Source organism: Polypterus senegalus, chromosome 15 (assembly GCF_016835505.1).
Source record: "Polypterus senegalus isolate Bchr_013 chromosome 15, ASM1683550v1, whole genome shotgun sequence".
In the NCBI taxonomy this organism is placed as follows: domain Eukaryota; kingdom Metazoa; phylum Chordata; class Cladistia; order Polypteriformes; family Polypteridae; genus Polypterus; species Polypterus senegalus.
Window position 1 is genome coordinate 130,664,358 of NC_053168.1, and position 19,076 is coordinate 130,683,433.

Here is a 19,076-nt window from a genome sequence, read left to right on the forward strand (position 1 = left end):
ACCCTCGCGAGAGCGGCGTGAACGTTTTGCGCAAGTCAGCGTGACCGCGGAAGAGATTGGGCGGTAAGCGGGATAAATTAAATTCTAAGGGGTTTGTTTTTTAAATTACAATTTTATTCATTATCATAGTGCGTCACCGGTGTATCTAATACATTTTGTACGTTGTAGATTACGAATAATAAAATATAGGAGAACATTCAAATAATTGCAAAATTCTAATAAACAGTATAACAGTGTAAAATTAACCTTAAATTCTAATAAATATTTGAATAAATAAATAATTAAATAGTGTTAAAGTATTTAACACTGAGAAAAAACTGTATTAGTGAAGATTAAATACATTTATATTTGGGTGATAGGTTTAGTGTTTTGATTGCCTTGCTATTTTAATTTTTTACGGTGTACACAAATGTTTATGCCATTCATAAACAGACTACAATTTTAATAATAGCAGTACATTTTATTTATATAGCGCCTTTCCCATGCTCAAAAGCATTTTGCAAGTAAAATTAGGCATTTATTACAGAGTTGCATTCCTTCTTACTTTTTGTATAATAAAATAGGACATCAGCATTCTCAATATTTATTTCGCTATGCATGTTTTTATTAAAGCTAATCAGACATTTTTGGAATGCACACCTCTCTATTATAAAAGAAAATCTTGAGATGAAACAAGACTATTGCCAAGAGATTTTTTCAGGTTGGTAGAGGGGATCCTGCCCTCCTTTTCAACCATTTCTGGTTAATGGCCCACGCCCACGGTCCTCTCATTCGTGTGAATGTTTTTGGCAGACATACTTCCTGTGTTCTCAGGTCATAAATTTTTTATGTTTTCCTCACTTTAAGTTCCCAATAAAAGACATATTATGTCCAAATCTTATTGAAGAATTTCATCCCAAAGGGTTATCAACAGAAGAAATGAGTAGACGGGCAATCCTAGCACCGAGAAACAGTGAAGTCAAACAAATTGATGCGGAAATTGTCGATCGGTTACACAGCAATTTGGTTAAATGTGTATCAGTAGACTCTGCTGAAACAGTTGGTGGTAATGTTCCAGAAGATGAAAACACCAACTTGCAATATCCCAAAGAATATCTAAAACCGTTAACACCATCCAGTCTTCCACCACACAAATTACTGTAGAAAGAAGGATGTATCGTAATGCTATTACGTAATTTATGTATGAGTGATGAGCTATGCAACTGAACAAGATTAGTTGTATTGAAAATTGGTCGAACAATTGTAACATGTATGATTTTAACAGGTAATAAGAAAGGTAATGTAGTACATCTTCAACGGATAACATTAGACACCAAAGGAGATCTTGATATGCCATTTGTATTAAAACGTTTACAGTTTCCTGTTAAAATAGCTTTTGCTATAACAATTAACAAATCACAGAGACAAACATTTGAAAAAGTCGGTTTATTTATTAGAGAGAAAGAAACGAAATTCACTCACAGGAAGTTATACATTGCGTTGTCACAATGTAAGTCCAAACACGGAATCAAAATTCAATGCAATATTGACAAAGAGTGAATTCCAAATATTGTTTTTATTGAAGTTTTACAGTAAAAGTGTAAGCTTAAAAAGTATTTGCGTGTTAATTTCAAAGCCAAACGGAACGAAAACGTATAGCATAACCAATACCAATAACGCAACATGAAACATAATTTTCTTTCAATTTATTACGTTTTACTATTTTTTATTATGGTTAATTACTCGATGTAATGTACAAACCGGATTCCAAAAAAGTTGGGACACTAAACGAATTGTGAATAAAAACTGACTGCAATGATGTGGAGATGGCAAATGTCAATATTTTATTTGTAATAGAACTTAGATGACAGATCAAACGTTTAATCCGAGTAAATGTATCATTTCAAAGGAAAAATATGTTGATTCAAAATTTCACGGTGTCAACAAATCCCAAAAAGTTGGGACAAGTAGCAATAAAATTGAGCATAACGAAGAGCTGGAAGACCAATAAACACTAATTAGGTCAATTGGCAACATGATTGGGTATAAAAAGAGCTTCTCAGAGTGGCAGTGTCTCTCAGAAGCCAAGATGGGTAGAGGATCACCAATTCCCACAATGTTGTGCAGAAAGATAGTGGAGCAATATCAGAAAGGTGTTACCCAGCGAAAAATTGCAAAGACTTTGCATCTATCATCATCAACTGTGCATAACATCATCCGAAGATTCAGAGAATCTGGAACAATCTCTGTGCGTAAGGGTCAAGGCTGTAAAACCATACTGGATGTCCGTGATCTCCGGACCCTTAAACGACACTGCACCACAAACAGGAATGCTACTGTAAAGGAAATCACAGAATGGGCTCAGGAATACTTCCAGAAACCATTGTCAGTGAACACAATCCACCGTGCCATCCGCCGTTGCCAGCTGAAACTCTACAGTGCAAAGAAGAAGCCATTTCTAAGCAAGATCCACAAGCTCAGGCGTTGTCACTGGGCCAGGGATCATTTAAAATGGAGTGTGGCAAAATGGAAGACTGTTCTGTGGTCAGACGAGTCACGATTCAAGTTCTTTTGGAAATCTGGGACGCCATGTCATCCGGACCAAAGAGGACAAGGACAACCCAAGTTGTTATCAACGCTCAGTTCAGAAGCCTGCATCTCTGATGGTATGGGGTTGCATGAGTGCGTGTGGCATGGGCAGCTTGCATGTCTGGAAAGGCACCATCAATGCAGAAAAATATATTCAGGTTCTAGAACAACATATGCTCCCATCCAGACGTCATCTCTTTCAGGGAAGACCCTGCATTTTTCAACAAGATAATGCCAGACCACATTCTGCATCAATCACAACATCATGGCTGCGTAGGAGAAGGATCCGGTACTGAAATGGCCAGTCTGCAGTCCAGATCTTTCACCTATAGAGAACATTTGGCGCATCCTAAAGAGGAAGGTGCGACAAAGAAGGCCCAAGACGATTGAACAGTTAGAGGCCTGTATTAGACAAGAATGGGAGAGCATTCCTATTTCTAAACTTGAGAAACTGGTCTCCTCGGTCCCCAGACGTCTGTTGAGTGTTGTAAGAAGAAGGGGAGATGCCACACAGTGGTGAAAATGGCCTTGTCCCAACTTTTTTGGGATTTGTTGACACCATGAAATTCTGAATCAACATATTTTCCCTTAAAATGATACATTTTCTCAGTTTAAACTTTTGTTCCGTGATTTATGTTCTATTCTGAATAAAATATTAGAAGTTGGCACCTCCACATCATTGCATTCAGTTTTTATTCACGATTTGTATAGTGTCCCAACTTTTTTGGAATCCGGTTTGTAAAATAATTAGGTCTGAAAATGGGTATGAAAATAACAATCTGTTTAAATCTGCTTCCCCTTACATGAGCAGCAGAGCCACGGGGGTTGGCAAGCGAAGCAAGCAGGGGGTGGATCCCCCTAGTATTTACAAAAAGACATGTTCAATACATTCATTATTTTCACCAGAGAAGCTACATACATTTGGTATATCTGGGATTAATTTAGATATTAAACTGTTGCATGAATTATCTTATATATATTTTTCCATTATTTGTCAAAATATATATTTTATATATATTTTCCACTCAACCCTGTATTTTGATGCCCATTTAAATTGCACAACAGGAGTGGATTTTGGAAGATGTAGATCCTTCATAAACTTGCTGTGCCTACCTCATTGACAGAAATTGTTTCAAGGTTTTCATGTATTAAATGAGACATTTTTGAAACATGTCTCTTTCATAAGAGTGTGTGTACCATCAGGAATCACACCTGTGATGGTATACAGTGGTGTGAAAAACTATTTGCCCCCTTCCTGATTTCTTATTCTTTTGCATGTTTGTCACACAAAATGTTTCTGATCATCAAACACATTTAACCATTAGTCAAATATAACACAAGTAAACACAAAATGCAGTTTTTAAATGATGGTTTTTATTATTTAGGGAGAAAAAATCCAAACCTACATGGCCCTGTGTGAAAAAGTAATTGCCCCCTGAACCTAATAACTGGTTGGGCCACCCAGTAATTGCAGTAATAACTGCAATGAAGCGTTTGCGATAACTTGCAATGAGTCTTTTACAGCGCTCTGGAGGAATTTTGGCCCACTCATCTTTACAGAATTGTTGTAATTCAGCTTTATTTGAGGGTTTTCTAGCATGAACCGCCTTTTTAAGGTCATGCCATAGCATCTAATTTGGATTCAGGTCAGGACTTTGACTAGGCCACTCCAAAGTCATCTTTTTGTTTTTCTTCAGCCATTCAGAGGTGGATTTGCTGGTGTGTTTTGGGTCATTGTCCTGTTGCAGCACCCAAGATCGCTTCAGCTTGAGTTGACGAACAGATGGCCGGACATTCTCCTTCAGGATTTTTTGGTAGACAGTAGAATTCATGGTTCCATCTATCACAGCAAGCCTTCTAGGTCCTGAAGCAGCAAAACAACCCCAGACCATCACACTACCACCACCATATTTTACTGTTGGTATGATGTTCTTTTCTGAAATGCTGTGTTCCTTTTACGCCAGAGGTAACGGGACATTTGCCTTCCAAAAAGTTCAACTTTTGTCTCATCAGTCCACAAGGTATTTTCCCAAAAGTCTTGGCAATCATTGAGATGTTTCTTAGCAAAATTGAGATGAGCCCTAATGTTCTTTTTGCTTAACAGTGGTTTACGTCTTGGAAATCTGCCATGCAGGCCGTTTTTGCCCAGTCTCTTTCTTATGGTGGAGTCGTGAACACTGACCTTAATTGAGGCAAGTGAGGCCTGCAGTTCTTTAGACGTTGTCCTGGGGTCTTTTGTGACCTCTCGGATGAGTCGTCTCTGCGCTCTTGGGGTAATTTTGGTCGGCCAGCCACTCCTGGGAAGGTTCACCACTGTTCCATGTTTTTGCCATTTGTGGATGATGGCTCTCACTGTGGTTCGCTGGAGTCCCAAAGCTTTAGAAATGGCTTTATAACCTTTACCAGACTGATAGATCTCAATTACTTCTGTTCTCATTTGTTCCTGAATTTCTTTGGATCTTGGCATGATGTCTAGCTTTTGAGGTGCTTTTGGTCTACTTCTCTGTGTCAGGCAGCTCCTATTTAAGTGATTTCTTGATTGAAACAGGTGTGGCAGTAATCAGGCCTGGGGGTGGCTACGGAAATTGAACTCAGCTGTGATACACCACAGTTAGGTGATTTTTTAACAGGGGGGCAATTACTTTTTCACACAGGGCCATGTAGGTTTGGATTTTTTCTCCCTAAATAATAAAAACCATCATTTAAAAACTGCATTTTGTGTTTACTTGTGTTATATTTGACTAATGGTTAAATGTGTTTGATGATCAGAAACATTTTGTGTGACAAACATGCAAAAGAATAAGAAATCAGGAAGGGGGCAAATAGTTTTTCACACCACTGTATTCCTTTAAAGAAAGTGTAAAGTTCTGTTGAAGCAAGAATTCAGAATATATATATAAAAAAAGACCACTTTCATTTATAAGTTTTCTTAGCAATAAAATTGCAGATGACACTCACTGGTATTTTACATGTATTTAAGGAACAAACCAACGGAGGACTTGTAAGGTGTTTGTTTCTTAAACTACACACTCTGATGTCCTTCTCCTCTAATGCATTTGTTAATGAAATGTTTCCTCTTCTTTTTCTTTCCCAGTTTGTACTCTGCTGTCAAGAAAGTAATAGATGCCTTTGTATGAAATCTCCGGTTTCTTGTAAAACTGTCATATAGAATAATCTTAAACAAAACAAACAAAGAAAAGAACAATAGACTAACATATTTCTTGAGAAAGCTGCTTCATTTTGGCCATTTTTGAGTCCAGAACTAAACTCTAGGAATGCCAGGAGCTTGCAGTACAAGTGAACAGAATTAGAGTTTTCAGTGGTGCAAATGCAATAAATAATAATAAATTAGCTTTTAAATATAACTACTTAAGGATAAGCAAAGAGAGTTTACCATTAGGAAACCGAAGGAATGGCGGCTGAAAATGTTACTTTGCAGCCATACGTGAATAATAAATTAAAAATTATTCATTTCAAGCAGTAAATGCCATTATACACAGTAGTAATGCCTTGACTGTATTTTTTAAATCCAATTTAATGGTTTCTTGATAAAAAAAAGTATCAGTTTTTATCAAAAACATGAAAATGTCTGGGTGACCCCAAACTTTTAGACACTAGTATACAGTATGTTAGTTAAAGAGAATTTAAGTGATGATAAGGCACTTTGTGTCTGAGATGTGCTTGTTCTCCCCTTGTTGATACGACATTTCCCAAACTACACCAGTTTTTCAGTACACATGTGCTGTTTTGATTGTTTAGTGACCTTTAACTGGTTACTATTGTGCATTCATTAGAATATACAATACGTTTTCTTGCCATCTTGTATTTATTTTGTACCATTTGTTAGTCTCCATCCTCTTGCTCCTCTGCACTGAATAAAGAAGGATTAAAAAATGGTTAAACCTGGCTATTCACAATGATTTTTACATAATGTCTTTTTCCCATTATAGCCATCAACGGTCAAGTCCTACTCCGTCTAGTTTATCATGGGTTAATGGAACTCTACTAATGCCATCTTTTACAGGGGTGGAGGAAAAACAGAGATGCACTACTTTGATAATGAGAATAAGAATTTATGAGGTGACTTTTAATAATGAAGCAATATGATGTGTGGTGTAGTGGTTAAGGTTTTGGACTTCAAACCTTGAGTTGCTGGTTGTTCAAATCCTGCTACTGACACTGTGTCACCTTGAGTACGTCACTTCACCTGCCTGTGCTCCAACTAGTCAACAGAAATGAGGAATTTAACTAATTGCATGTCTCAAAATGTTAGATAAAGGATTCAGCCATATAATAATAATAATCGATTAACAGCTGTCTATTGCATTTTTCTTCACCTAATGCTGTTCTGATTCTGTAGCTTTTATAAAAAAATATTTTTTACATATACTGTACTAATGATGCAGTAATAGGATTTAATGAGTTAATATATTAAATATGCAGGTTAGAAAACAGATTTGGATGCTTGAGATCAGCAAACTACAATGACAAAGGGATCGTATTTTTCTGCCACCGGCAATCCTCCCTCCCTCCTTTTCTAGTTCAGTTGGCTCATGCCTTAAGAGTCTCTGCTTTGTATTTAAGACATCACATGCCAATCTGAGTGATGCCAGAGCAGGAGTATATATATATATATCTTCGAATGGAAGACAGCATATGAATTCAACAGACAGGTTAAATGTGAAGCTAACAGGAAGATTAAAATGAAAGAAAGTGATATATACAGAGTAATGCTAGCAGGCACTCACCTGCAATTGTTAAGCAATGTTGATATTTCAAGAAACAGCATTGAAGTGATGCCAGTGTTGCATGGTGAAGACCAGCTGTGATGTTCCATATTGTCTAGCATGTCAAAAGTCGACATAGAGATGTTTCAGCTTTAACAAATGTGACAGAATGCCAATTTTGGCTTTTCCTTTGGAGACACTACTGTATGTGGGTGCAAAATCTATCCAAAAGTCAACATATGTTAAATGATGGAGGACAATGGAGTGCCTAATCTGTCAGGATATTTTGATTTATCCAGTCTTTGACCTTACTCTGAGAAGCTTCATCAAGATTAAAATTTGGTATTCTGTTTGGAATGGTACATAAATATTGTTTTAATGTAGACTCTTGCTTTGCCTTGATCCCTTGTATTTAAGTGATTGAACATGTGTCAAATGAGAAGAGTTTTTGCTTGCGAGCCCAGAAAAGTGAGGCTGTATTTTCTACTGTTCTTAACCTTTAGCTTCTTTGTGGTGGAGGTGGTCATCAGTCGTATTACGTCCTCATTGGCAGTGCTGTCTGACTCTTTCCACATGCTGTCGGATGTCTGTGCTCTTGTAGTGGCACTCGTGGCCCTGTCCTTTGCAGAGAAGACTCAGTACACCACTAAGAATACCTTTGGCTGGATTCGCGCTGAGGTGATTGGTGCACTGGTTAATTCAATCTTTCTAACCGCCTTGTGCTTCACAATCATTCTTGAGGGAATTGAACGTTTTGTGGAGCCACGGGAAATCAAAAATCGAATTATGTTGATTGGAGTGGGTGTTGCTGGCCTGTTTGTAAGCCTTGTGGGCATGAAAATGTTGCACGAGCATACCCATGAACAAGTCTCCACCAAAAAGGATATGAGAACCAAGGGAGTAGAATTAAGTAAGGAGGATCAGCAGCGCAAGAGTGATTCATCAGCCACAGAGACTCAAAATATAGTGGGGAGCAACATCTCGAAGAAGGCAAAAGTAGAGGAAACTGTCATAAATGATATGGCAAAAGAAGGTCTGTATCATTGGGGTCAAAAATGATTCTTCTTCTGGCTGCTCCCATTAGGGGTCGCCACAGAGGATCATCTTCTTCCATATCTTTCTGTCCTCTGCATCTTGTTCTGTTACACCCATCACCTGCATGTCCTCTCTCACCACATCCATAAACCTCCTCATAGATCAACCTCTTTTCTTCATACCTGGCAGCTCTATCCTTAGCATCCTTCTCCCAATATACCCAGCATCTTTCCTCTGCACATGTCCAAACCAAAGCAATCTCGCCTGTCTGACTTTCTCTCCCAACCGTCCAACTTGAACTGACCCTCTAATGTCCTAATTTCTAATCCTGTCCATCCTCGTCACACCCAATGCAAATCTTAGCATCTTTAACTCTGCCACCTCCAGCTCTGTCTCCTGCTTTCTGGTCAGTGCCACCGTCTCCAGCCCATATAACATAGTGGTCTCCCTACCATCTTGTAGACCTTCCCTTTCACTCTTGCTGATACCCGTCTGTCACAAATCACTCCTGACACTCTTCTCCACCCTGCCTGCACTCTCTTCTTCACCTCTCTTCCACAATCCCCATTACTCTGTACTGTTGATCCCAAGTATTTAAACTAACCCTCGTTCGCCAACTCTACTCCCTCTTGCTCACCATTCCACTATCCTCCCTCTCATTCACACACATGTATTCTGTCTTGTTCCTCTCCTCTCTAGAGCTTATCTCCCCCTCTCCTGGGTCTCCTCAACCTGCTCCGTGCTATTGCTACAGATCACAATGTCATCAGTAAACAAGAATCTGGTTCTTCTGATGTTTAAAGTGTATATGGTACATAATTTGTGGAAGTTTTATTTAAATGAAAGATATTGTCATGTGAACAGCGTACAGTGACATCCTTACTTGCACATGCTGATGAGCATGCAAAAAGTCACCACTTTTCTCATTTGTTAATCAGGAAAAAAGCGTATGATAAATTTTGCTTTGTATAGTGGGACGCGTATGATTACTTAATTATGCAGTGCCAATCAAATATTTAGAAATCTTTAGAATTACAGATCTTCTATGTTATTTTCATTTCAACTAAGTATCTACTATGCATAATTAAAGTACCTATAGATATTTTAGATACAGTAGATAATACTATTGAGGCCAGGGGTTCCCCATCATGTGAAAACATAAGTACGCCTCTTGGAAAATTGTTGACTTTTTCAACGTATTTGAACAGGAAAACAGTGACTACAGAAAAAGGTGATATGCCCCAATAAGAACACAAGGAAAATTTGCTTTTTCCATTGCTTATTCTACTGGAGAAAAAGAAAGAACACTCTTGGCCTCAGAAGCTAGTATTGCTCCCCCTTTAGAAGAAATGGCTTCTTGTAGGTGTTTTGCATAACTACCCGGCACTCTATGATATCGACTTAGTGACATTTTTGACCATTCCTTCATGCCAAACTCTTTCAGTTGCAAGATAGTGATGGGTTTTCTTGTATGTATTGTCAGTTTCAATACCCCACAATATTTCAATGAGATTCATATCAAGGCTTTGACTAGGCCAGTCCATACAACCCTACGTTTATTTGTTTGGTGGATTTGTTAGCGTGTATTACTGCACTAAAAGGTCCATTTCCAGTTCAGCTTCTGCTTTCAGAGAGATGGCCATACATTCTCCTCAAGCATACTTTGATATAAAGCAGAATTCATAGTTGACCCAATGAGCAACCCAACCCCAACTGTGACATTTCCGCAACCATCTTTCACAGCTGGTATGAGGTTCTCCCCAAGAAATGTTGTCTTTAGTTTGTACCAAACATGTCTACTGTTATTGTGATCTATCTTTGATTCATCTATCCAAAGCACATTGTTCCAGAACGACTGGTCAAATCTTTATGAACAGTATAGGCTTTTTCCTGGTACACCTCACATGAAGATTAGATTTGTGTAAACTCTTACTGATTGTAGATGCATGTACTGTGACAGCAGCTGTTGCTAGAGTTACCTGCAGATCTTGGGATAAAACTTTGGGGATTTTGGAGACTTTTTTTTATTACTATCAACTAGTCAGCTCTTGCGCTGAAGTTACTAGCCTGGGCAAGTCCTGGAAGATTAGCAGTCTTTTGAAATGTATGCCCCTTGTAGATGATTTTCCTTACAGTGGAATGAGTAACAGTTTGGTCATCTTTTGAAATCCCTTGCCAGTATCACAGGCATCCACAACCTTCTTTCTGACAGCCTTGGAGAGCTCCTTTTGTCTTGGCATTATGACCCCACACACATTAATAGCAAACAGAATGCCAGAATCTTAGGAGCTGTGGTTTAAATAAGACAGGTTGCACCTGCATACTCCCCAAGGAGGTTCTAATCATTGGCGCCTAATCTGGAAAGTCTGATTCTAGTTTTGTGGATGCCAACCATAATACAGGGTGGTCCAGCTCTAATTATGCAGATCCAGATCGTCTGGATGACTTTCATTTATGCGGAGGCGATTCCAGTTCGGCGCGAAGACGATTCTTCATGTCGTCAGTTCGCACACTTCTCGATGGTCCGGGATTTTTTGGGCGATTTTCTATGTAATAAACTTAATAAGGTATAGCGTAATGAAAATTGCATAATTAGATCTGGACCTCCCGATACACTTTTCCAGTCATCTTCCACCCAATGTCTGTGTTATTTTACCCATTTTAATGTTTTCTTGTTATTTGCCAGTTTCAGACATTGCTTTTTCTCTTACGTTAGCATCCTGGAGTTTTCTTTTCTATGTTGCAGATGACACTAGTATTTGACATATATTTAACAAGCCAACTGAGGACCTGTAAGGTGTTTTGCTTCTCAAACTACACACTCTGTTGCCCTTCTCCTCTAATGTATTTGTGCAGCTACGCCTTCCCCTTCTTTTTCTTTCCTGGTTAGATTCAATTGACCCCCTTCTGTCAAGGCAGCAATAGACACCTTTGTATGAAATGTTCAGTTTCTTCGTAATCTGCCACATGGAATAATCTTCATTCTGCAAAAAAAAAACCAGTAGACTACCATGTTTCTTGAGAAAGCTGCTTCATTCTGGCCATTTTTGAACCCAGAACTGAACTTTAGGAATGCCAGTACCTTGCAACCCAAGTGAACAGAATAACAGGTGTCAGTGTTGCTAATGCAGGGCTTCCCAAACTCGGGCCTGGGGACCCCCTGTGACTGCAGGTTTTTGTTCCACCAGCTTCTGTTTTTAATTGGACTTCTGGGATAATTAAGTGAACTGTTATAACCCAAGTTCTGTGTTTTAGGAACAATATAGAAATGAGAAAGCTAATTTTGGTGAAAAAAAATGTAAATGTACCAAGTAGTTATATGGGAATAATGTCTTTTTTTCTTTTTAACACTATTTTCATCTTGATTTTCATTCTACTTTTCAAGGTATTGTAATTGTTTAATTAATCCATTATTTACTAATTAGTGGGTCTGATGCAAAAGTAGTTGCAGCCTTTTATGATCCAGTGTTGTTTGCCTGGGTGTCTGCTCTATTCCTTTTTAGATAGATAGATACTTTATTAATCCCAAGGGGAAATTCACATAATCCAGCAGCAGCATACTGATAAAAAACAATATTAAATTAAAGAGTGATAAAAATGCATGTAAAAACAAACAATAACTTTTTATAATGTTAACGTTTACCCCCCCGGGTGGAACTGAAAAGTCGCATAGTGTGGGGTCTCCTCAGTCTGTCAGTGGAGCAGGATGGTGACAGCAGTCTGTCTGTCACTGAAGCTGCTCCTCTGTCTGGAGATGATCCTGTTCAGTGGATGCAGTGGATTCTCCATGATTGACAGGAGTCTGCTCAGCGCCCGTCGCTCTGCCACAGATATCAAACTGTCCAGCTCCGTGCCTACAATAGAGCCTGCCTTCCTAACAAGTCTGTCCAGGTGTGAGGCGTCCCTCTTCTTTATGCTGCCTCCCCAGCACACCACCGCGTAGAAGAGGGCGCTCGCCACAACCGTCTAATAGAACATCTGTAGCATCTTATTGCAGATGTTGAAGGACGCTAGCCTTCTAAGGAAGTATAGTCGGCTCTGTCCTCTCTTACACAGAACATCAGTATTGGCAGTCCAGTCCAATTTATCATCCAACTGCACTCCCAGGTATTTATAGGTCTGTACCTTCTACACACAGTCACCTCTGATGATCATGGCGTCCATGAGGGCCTCCTAAAATCCACCAAAGGCTCCTTGGTCTTGCTGGTGTTCAGGTGTAAGTGGTTTGAGTCGCATCATTTAACAAAGTCTTTGATTAGCTTCCTAAACTACTACTACTGCCCACTCCTGATGCAGCCCACGATAGCCATGCCATCAGAGAACTTTTGCACACGGCAGGACTCCGAATCGTATTGGAAGTCCGATGTATGTTGGCTGAACAGGGCCGGAGAAAGTACAGTCCCTTGCGGTGCTCCTGTGTTGCTGACCACAATGTCCGAGACGCACATACTGAGCTCTGTCTGTAAGATGGTCCACGATCCATGCCACCAGGTATGAATCTACTCCCATCTCAGTCAGCTTGTCCCTAAGGAACAGAGGTTGGATGGTGTTGAAGGCGCTAGAGAAATCCAGAAACATAATTCTTACAGCACCACTGCCTCTGTCCAGGTGGGAGAGGGATCGGTGTAGCATATAGATGATGGCATCCTCCGCTCCCTCCTTCTCCTGATATGCGAACTGCAGAGGGTCAAGGGCGTGGCGGACCTGTGGCCTCAGGTGGTGAAGCAGCAGCCGCTCCATGGTCTTCATCACATGTGACATCAGAGCAACAGGCCGGAAGTCATTCAGCTCACTAGGACGTGATACCTTTGGGACAGGGGTGATACAAGATGTTTCCAAAGCCTCAGGACTCTCACCTGTTCCAGGCTCAGGTTGAAGATCTGCTGTAGAGGACTCCCCAGCTCCAACACACAGACCTTCAGCAGTCGTGGCGATACACCATCTGGACCCGCTGCTTTGCTGGCACGAAGTCTCCTCAGCTCTCTGCTCACCTGGGCTGCTGTAATTGTGGGTGGGGATGTCTCTCCTATGCTGGTATCAGCAGAAGGATGGTTGGAGGATGCAGTACTCCGAGGTGAGAGTGGGTTAGGGTGGTCAAACCTGTTAAAGAAGTTGTTCATTTGGTTTGCTCTCTCCACGTCTCTCTTGATGGTGGCACCCCGCTTCGAACTGCAGTGATTAATTGTCATTAATAAGATACAACAAAGGGGGAAAACTGCACAAAGAAAGGGCAAAATATAACAAAATCAACAAAAGAGAGTTAAGCATTTAAATCTATAGCAAAAGCAGAAATATATCTAAATTTCTTATAAATGTAAAAATCACACCTCTGTGCTTTTCTGAATGTAGAATAAGAGAAAACAAATGAGCTCAGTGTTATCAGGTGTTGTCACTGACTATGAACCGGGATGGAACAAAAACCTGCAGTCACAGGGGGTCCCCAGGACCGAGTTTGGGAAGCACTCTGCTAATGCAATTACAAAGATTTCTCAAAATGATAAAATAACAAGATCTCAAGACTCAAGTATAACAGACCTGTTTAATAAGCAAGCATTACAAAAAGCCGACTCGCCCACCAAGTTATCAACCCCAGTTGTTTCCATCAGGTCATTGTTCAAGGTTCCAAGGATAGAAATTTGAAATGCTTTTTCATCCCAACTGCTATTGATCTTCTAAATAAGTTCAACATTAATAAACAGCCATAGTCTTAAATTATGGGATGAACAGTTATCATTTGCATCAGCCATCAATCAAGTCTAATTGTGAATGAATTTTAGGTGTAATATTGTCGAGATACTCTTTCACCATAAGTATTATGATTACTACTATATTTGACTGTATTGGTTGGTTCAATGTGTATGTTTAATGGCTGTGTTCTTTAGGATGTCTTTTTAGTGTAATGTCGTGTTTTCTCTCTTAAACCTGAAGACAACCCACATTTCCCTTTTGGAACAATGAAAAAAATTAAGGTGAATTGGCGATCCTACAAATTGTCCCTAGTGAGTGTGCGCCCTGTGGTGGGCTGGCATCCTGCCCGGGGTTTGTTCCTGCCTTGCACCCTGTGCTGGCTGGGATTGGCTCCAGCAGACCCCCGTGACCCTGTGTTGGGATATAGCAGGCTGGACGATGAATGAATAAATGAAAAAATGAAATTGAATTGAATTCAATAACCTGTTAGCTTTTACAACAACTAATTAAAGGTTCGGTGTTTTTCAAGTCAAACTTATTTCTTCATAAGCATGGTAGGTATGCATCTGCCAACGTGAAATTGTGTTCTAAAGTTAAGCATTTTCTATAAATTTTAAAAATACATAGAACCTGTGCTGGTGTTTTATAATGGAAGTCACGTATCACTGGGCACCATTGGGAAACAAAACCCAAAAACTTACTGAATATGTCAAATTATGAAGCTTAGAAACTTATCGAGCGCTGATTCCACATTCTGAGATAACACACACTTTGTGAAATAGTTTATATACGTGATTTTCAAAGGAGAAAACACACCAATATTATACACTGTGTGCACAATTATTAGGCAAGTGAGTATTTTGACCATATCATCATTTTTAATGCGTATATTCCAACTCCAAGCTGTATTAACTTGAATGCTTATTGGATTTAAGCACGTCAGGTGATGTGTATTTGTGTAATGAGGGAGGGTGTGGCCTAAGGAGATCAACACCCTATATCAAGGTGTGCAGAATTATTAGGCAGCTAGTTTTCCTCAGGCAAAATGGGCCAAAAAAGAGATTTAACTGACTCTGAAAAGTCAAAAATTGTAAAAAGTCTTTCAGAGGGATGCAGCACTTTTGGAATTGCTAAGATATTGGTGTGTGATCACAGAACCATCAAACATTTTGTTGCAAATAGTCAACAGGGTCGCAAGAAACGTGTTGAGAACAAAAGACGCAAATTAGCTGCCAAAGATTTGAGAAGAATCAAACGTGAAGCTACCAGGAACCCATTATCCTCCAGTACTTTCATATTCCAGAGCTGCAACCTACCTGGAGTGCCCAGAAGTACAAGGTGTTCAGTGCTCAAAGACATGGCCAAGGTAAGGAGGGCTGAAACCCAACCACCACTGAACAAGAAACATAAGTTGAAACGTCAAAACTGGGCCAAGAAATATCTGAAGACAGATTTTTTTCAAAGGTTTTATGGACCGATGAGATGAGAGTGACTCTTGATGGACCAGATGGATGGACCTGTGGATCAGTAATGGGCACAGAGCTCCACTCCAACGTGGAGGTGGGGTACTGGTATGAGCTGGTATTTTTAAAGATGAGCTAGTTGGACCTTTTTGCATTGAAGATGAACTCAAAATCAACTCCCAAACCTACTGCCAGTTTTTCTAAGACACTTTCTTCAAACAGTGATACAGGAAAAAGACCATGATTTTTATGCAGGCCAATGCTCCATCACTTGCATCGAAGTTCTCCACTGCGTGGCCAGCCAGTAAAGGCCTTAAAGATGAAGGAATAATGACATGGCCCCCTTCCTCATCTGACCTAAACCCTATCGAGAACTTGTGGGCACTTCTTAAACGCTAGATTTACGGGGGAGAAAAACAATACACCTCTCTGAAGAGTGTCTGGGAGGCTGTAGTCACTGCTCCACAAAAAGCTGATCGTCAACAGATCAAGAAACTGACAGACTCCATGAATGGAAAGGCTTATGACTGTCATTGGAAAGAAGGGTGGCTATATTGGTCATTGATTGATTGATTGATTTTTTTTTGAAATGTCAGAGATGTTTATTTGTAAATTTTGAGGTGTTTGTTTATTATTCTCACTATAACAGATGAAAATAAACAAGTGAGATGGGAAAATTTTCATTTTTCCTTTAGTTGCATAATAAATCTGCACACTAATAGTTGCCTAATAATTGTGCGCACATATGTATTCCCCTGATGATGTTCACACTCACATTTCCGTTGTGAAACTTTCAGGTTTATTAACATTTTGGATTGACTGATAGCACTGTGTTTGTTCCATATTAAAATTAATCCTCAAAAATACAACTTGCCTAATAATTCTGCACTCCCTGTAAGATTCAGCTGTGTTTGCTATCTCAGTGCTTGTTGTCCTCCGCAATAACCTTACGCCCCAAAGGCCACCGTTTACTCTCGAAAGACAAAATCAAAGTAAACCTTTCCTGCCACATGCTTTGTATTGCGTTGATTTACTTCAGTATTTATGTGAGATATCTTCCTGCAAAGGCTACTGCTACCACACAAGAAAACAGAAAATGCATCCTTACTCAAGGAAAATAGTACCAGGAATATGCGATAAAATGATTATCTCCACATCACAAGCATGCGTCAGAAGCCTAGAAGCCATGTTTTCTTATATTTTGAAACTTTTGCCACTGCAAAGTGGGCATATTCTGTAAGTGTGTAGGCTTTTATTCGCCAGTGGGACCCCGTGCCTAACAGCTTCCAATATGAAATACTAGGACAGGCTATATATTTTTAAAAATGTATTGAAATATTGTGTGGGAGATGCATATATCCCATATCTGTGAAGAAATAACGTAGATTTGAAAAAATACTAACCTACTCCTGACGGGATAAGTTAAGGGAATGGCTGCTGAAGGTGGGGTTTTGCAAATAATATGTGAATAATAAATTAAAATCAGTCATTTCAAGCGGAAATAATTATTAGTAGCACTAGTAATGTTACGGGCGGCACGGTGGCGCAGTGGGTAGCGCTGCCGCCTCACAGTTAGGAGACCCAGGTTCACTTCCCGGGTCCTCCCAGCGCGGAGTTTGCATGTTCTCCCCGTGTCTTCGTGGATTTCCTCCCACAGTCCAAAAACATGCAGGTTAGGTGGATTGGTGATCCTAAATTGTGCTTGGTGTGTGTGGCGGTGGGCTGGCGCCCTGCCCGGGTTTTGCTTCCTGCCTTGCTCCCTGTGTTGGCTGGGATTGGCTCCAGCAGATTATAGGATATAGCGGGTTGGATGATGGATGGATAGTAATGTTACAGCTGTATTATTAAATCAGCTTGATGGTATCCTGGTAAAAAAGTATGAATTTTTATCAAAAACATGACAATTTCTTGGCGTGTCCAGACTTTTGAACAGTACTGTAAGCATTTTGGATGAAAGATGCAACTCATACCGTGAACTTGTATTGGGATAAACAGGTTTAAAAAATTAACAAATAGTAATAATTTAATTCCAAGCAACAGATACAAACCCTTTTATCGTAATGGCCATTGGGGCCCTTGGTACGTGATGCAGTAAGCGGAATGTGAAAAAGAGTTAGGTTTCTTTTCAAAAGGAAGCAGACTGAATCCACACACGAGAATTGTTCCATTTAAGTAGTGTACTGTATATTTTGGAGAATCTGGCAGTCTTTTTATAAAATAGATTAAGATGAAATTGGCCTTTCAATTGCTCTGTCTCTTCTGTCTCTTTTCTGTCAAAATGCCTTGCAGATGTCCTTGGCCACAACCGTATGGATGTCCAGATAAATGTCACCAGTGCTCCCTCCAACGAGCTAGAGGAATCATCATCGCAGCTGAACATTAAGGGTGTCTTCCTCCATCTCCTTGCGGATGCCTTGAGCTCTTGCGTTGTTGTGGTAAACGCTCTTATCTTCTATTTCGTGTGGAACCCTTGTCCCGACGATGAACCTTGTATCAATCCTTGCATGAACAGCCCGTGCAGTGCCCAAGTCAATCTCACTCACATTGTGTCCACAGCTGGGCCCTGTTGGGTCCTCTACTTGGACCCAGGTCTCACTGTCATCGTGGTGAGTATCTTGCTCTACACTACGTCTCCTCTGCTGATAGAGTCTGCACTCATCTTGTTGCAGACGGTGCCAACGAAGATAGACATGCAGCAGATAAATGAAAAGCTGTGTACTTTGGATGGGGTCTTGGCAGTTCATGAACTTCACGTCTGGCAGCTCGCTGGAAGTCGCATCATTGCCACTGCTCACATCAAATGCCGTGATCCCTCTTCCTACATGAATGTAGCAAAGCAAATAAAAAAACTCTTCCATGATGCCGGCATCCATGCGACCACAATCCAGCCTGAATTTGCCAGCATTAATTCTGAGTCCAGCTTTAACCTTTGTGAGCTCTCCTGCCAGACCCCGTGTGCCCCCAAACTTTGCTGCAGCAATGGAAAAAACATGAGCGTGGGAAAAAAACAGCATAGAGGACAGTGACATCTAAATCTACACTTGGAAACCCAAGCGGTTATGAACCTCAAAAGTGAGATGTTATGCTGACCCATTCCTTTTTTTCTACTGGTACTTAATTTTATTCAGCCATATGATGCTACACAAACATTTTAGACATTGATATATAAATGTTGCTTTCATTTATTGTGTGGTTTTCCTTTAACTCTTTCTGGGCTGATGTTTTGTCAAAAGGAGGATTTGACGATAATAATCAACTGTAAACTGTGACAAAACCAACCGTTGTGTTTTAGTTGGAGTCTTGTTGCTAGAAGGGAAGTTTGCTTTGTGGGTTTTGACCAAGATATCCTGCACTCCCATGAGTAGCAAGGCACAAACAATGACAAAAATGGCCCTGGCACCTGGCGAGAGATCAAAGCGGATGCGTAAAACAAAATACTCCGGGGATGACGTTTTGCCTATTCTCTATGAACTGGACTATGACGTGTCGGACTCCAATTTTGATACAAAGACAAATGTGAGGTTCCGGCTTCAGCTGATTGGCCCCCAACTAGTCACGGTGCCGAGCAGGTTCAAGTAGCTGACATGCCTATGGC

General features: G+C 40.1%; 1 protein-coding gene across 1 annotated transcript; it reads left to right on the forward strand.

Annotated features, from left to right (window-relative positions):
* The first annotated feature begins 7,334 nt into the window (after positions 1 to 7,334).
* LOC120515535 (zinc transporter 1-like) lies at positions 7,335 to 18,507 on the forward strand. Its single transcript, XM_039736595.1, has 2 exons — positions 7,335 to 8,328; positions 17,771 to 18,507. The coding sequence occupies exons 1-2, from the start codon at positions 7,722 to 7,724 to the stop codon at positions 18,505 to 18,507; spliced, it is 1,344 nt and encodes a 447-aa protein (XP_039592529.1). The 5' UTR covers positions 7,335 to 7,721.
* Positions 18,508 to 19,076: the final 569 nt, after the last annotated feature.

What these genes read in the sequence shown, in the direction of transcription:
- LOC120515535 (XM_039736595.1), top strand. Translation starts at nt 7,722, where the DNA reads ATGTGTCAAATGAGAAGAGTTTTTGCTTGCGAGCCCAGAAAAGTGAGG. An exon ending in AAATGATATGGCAAAAGAAG is followed by an intron (nt 8,329 to 17,770) that starts GTCTGTATCATT and finishes AATGCCTTGCAG; the next exon opens with ATGTCCTTGGCCACAACCGT.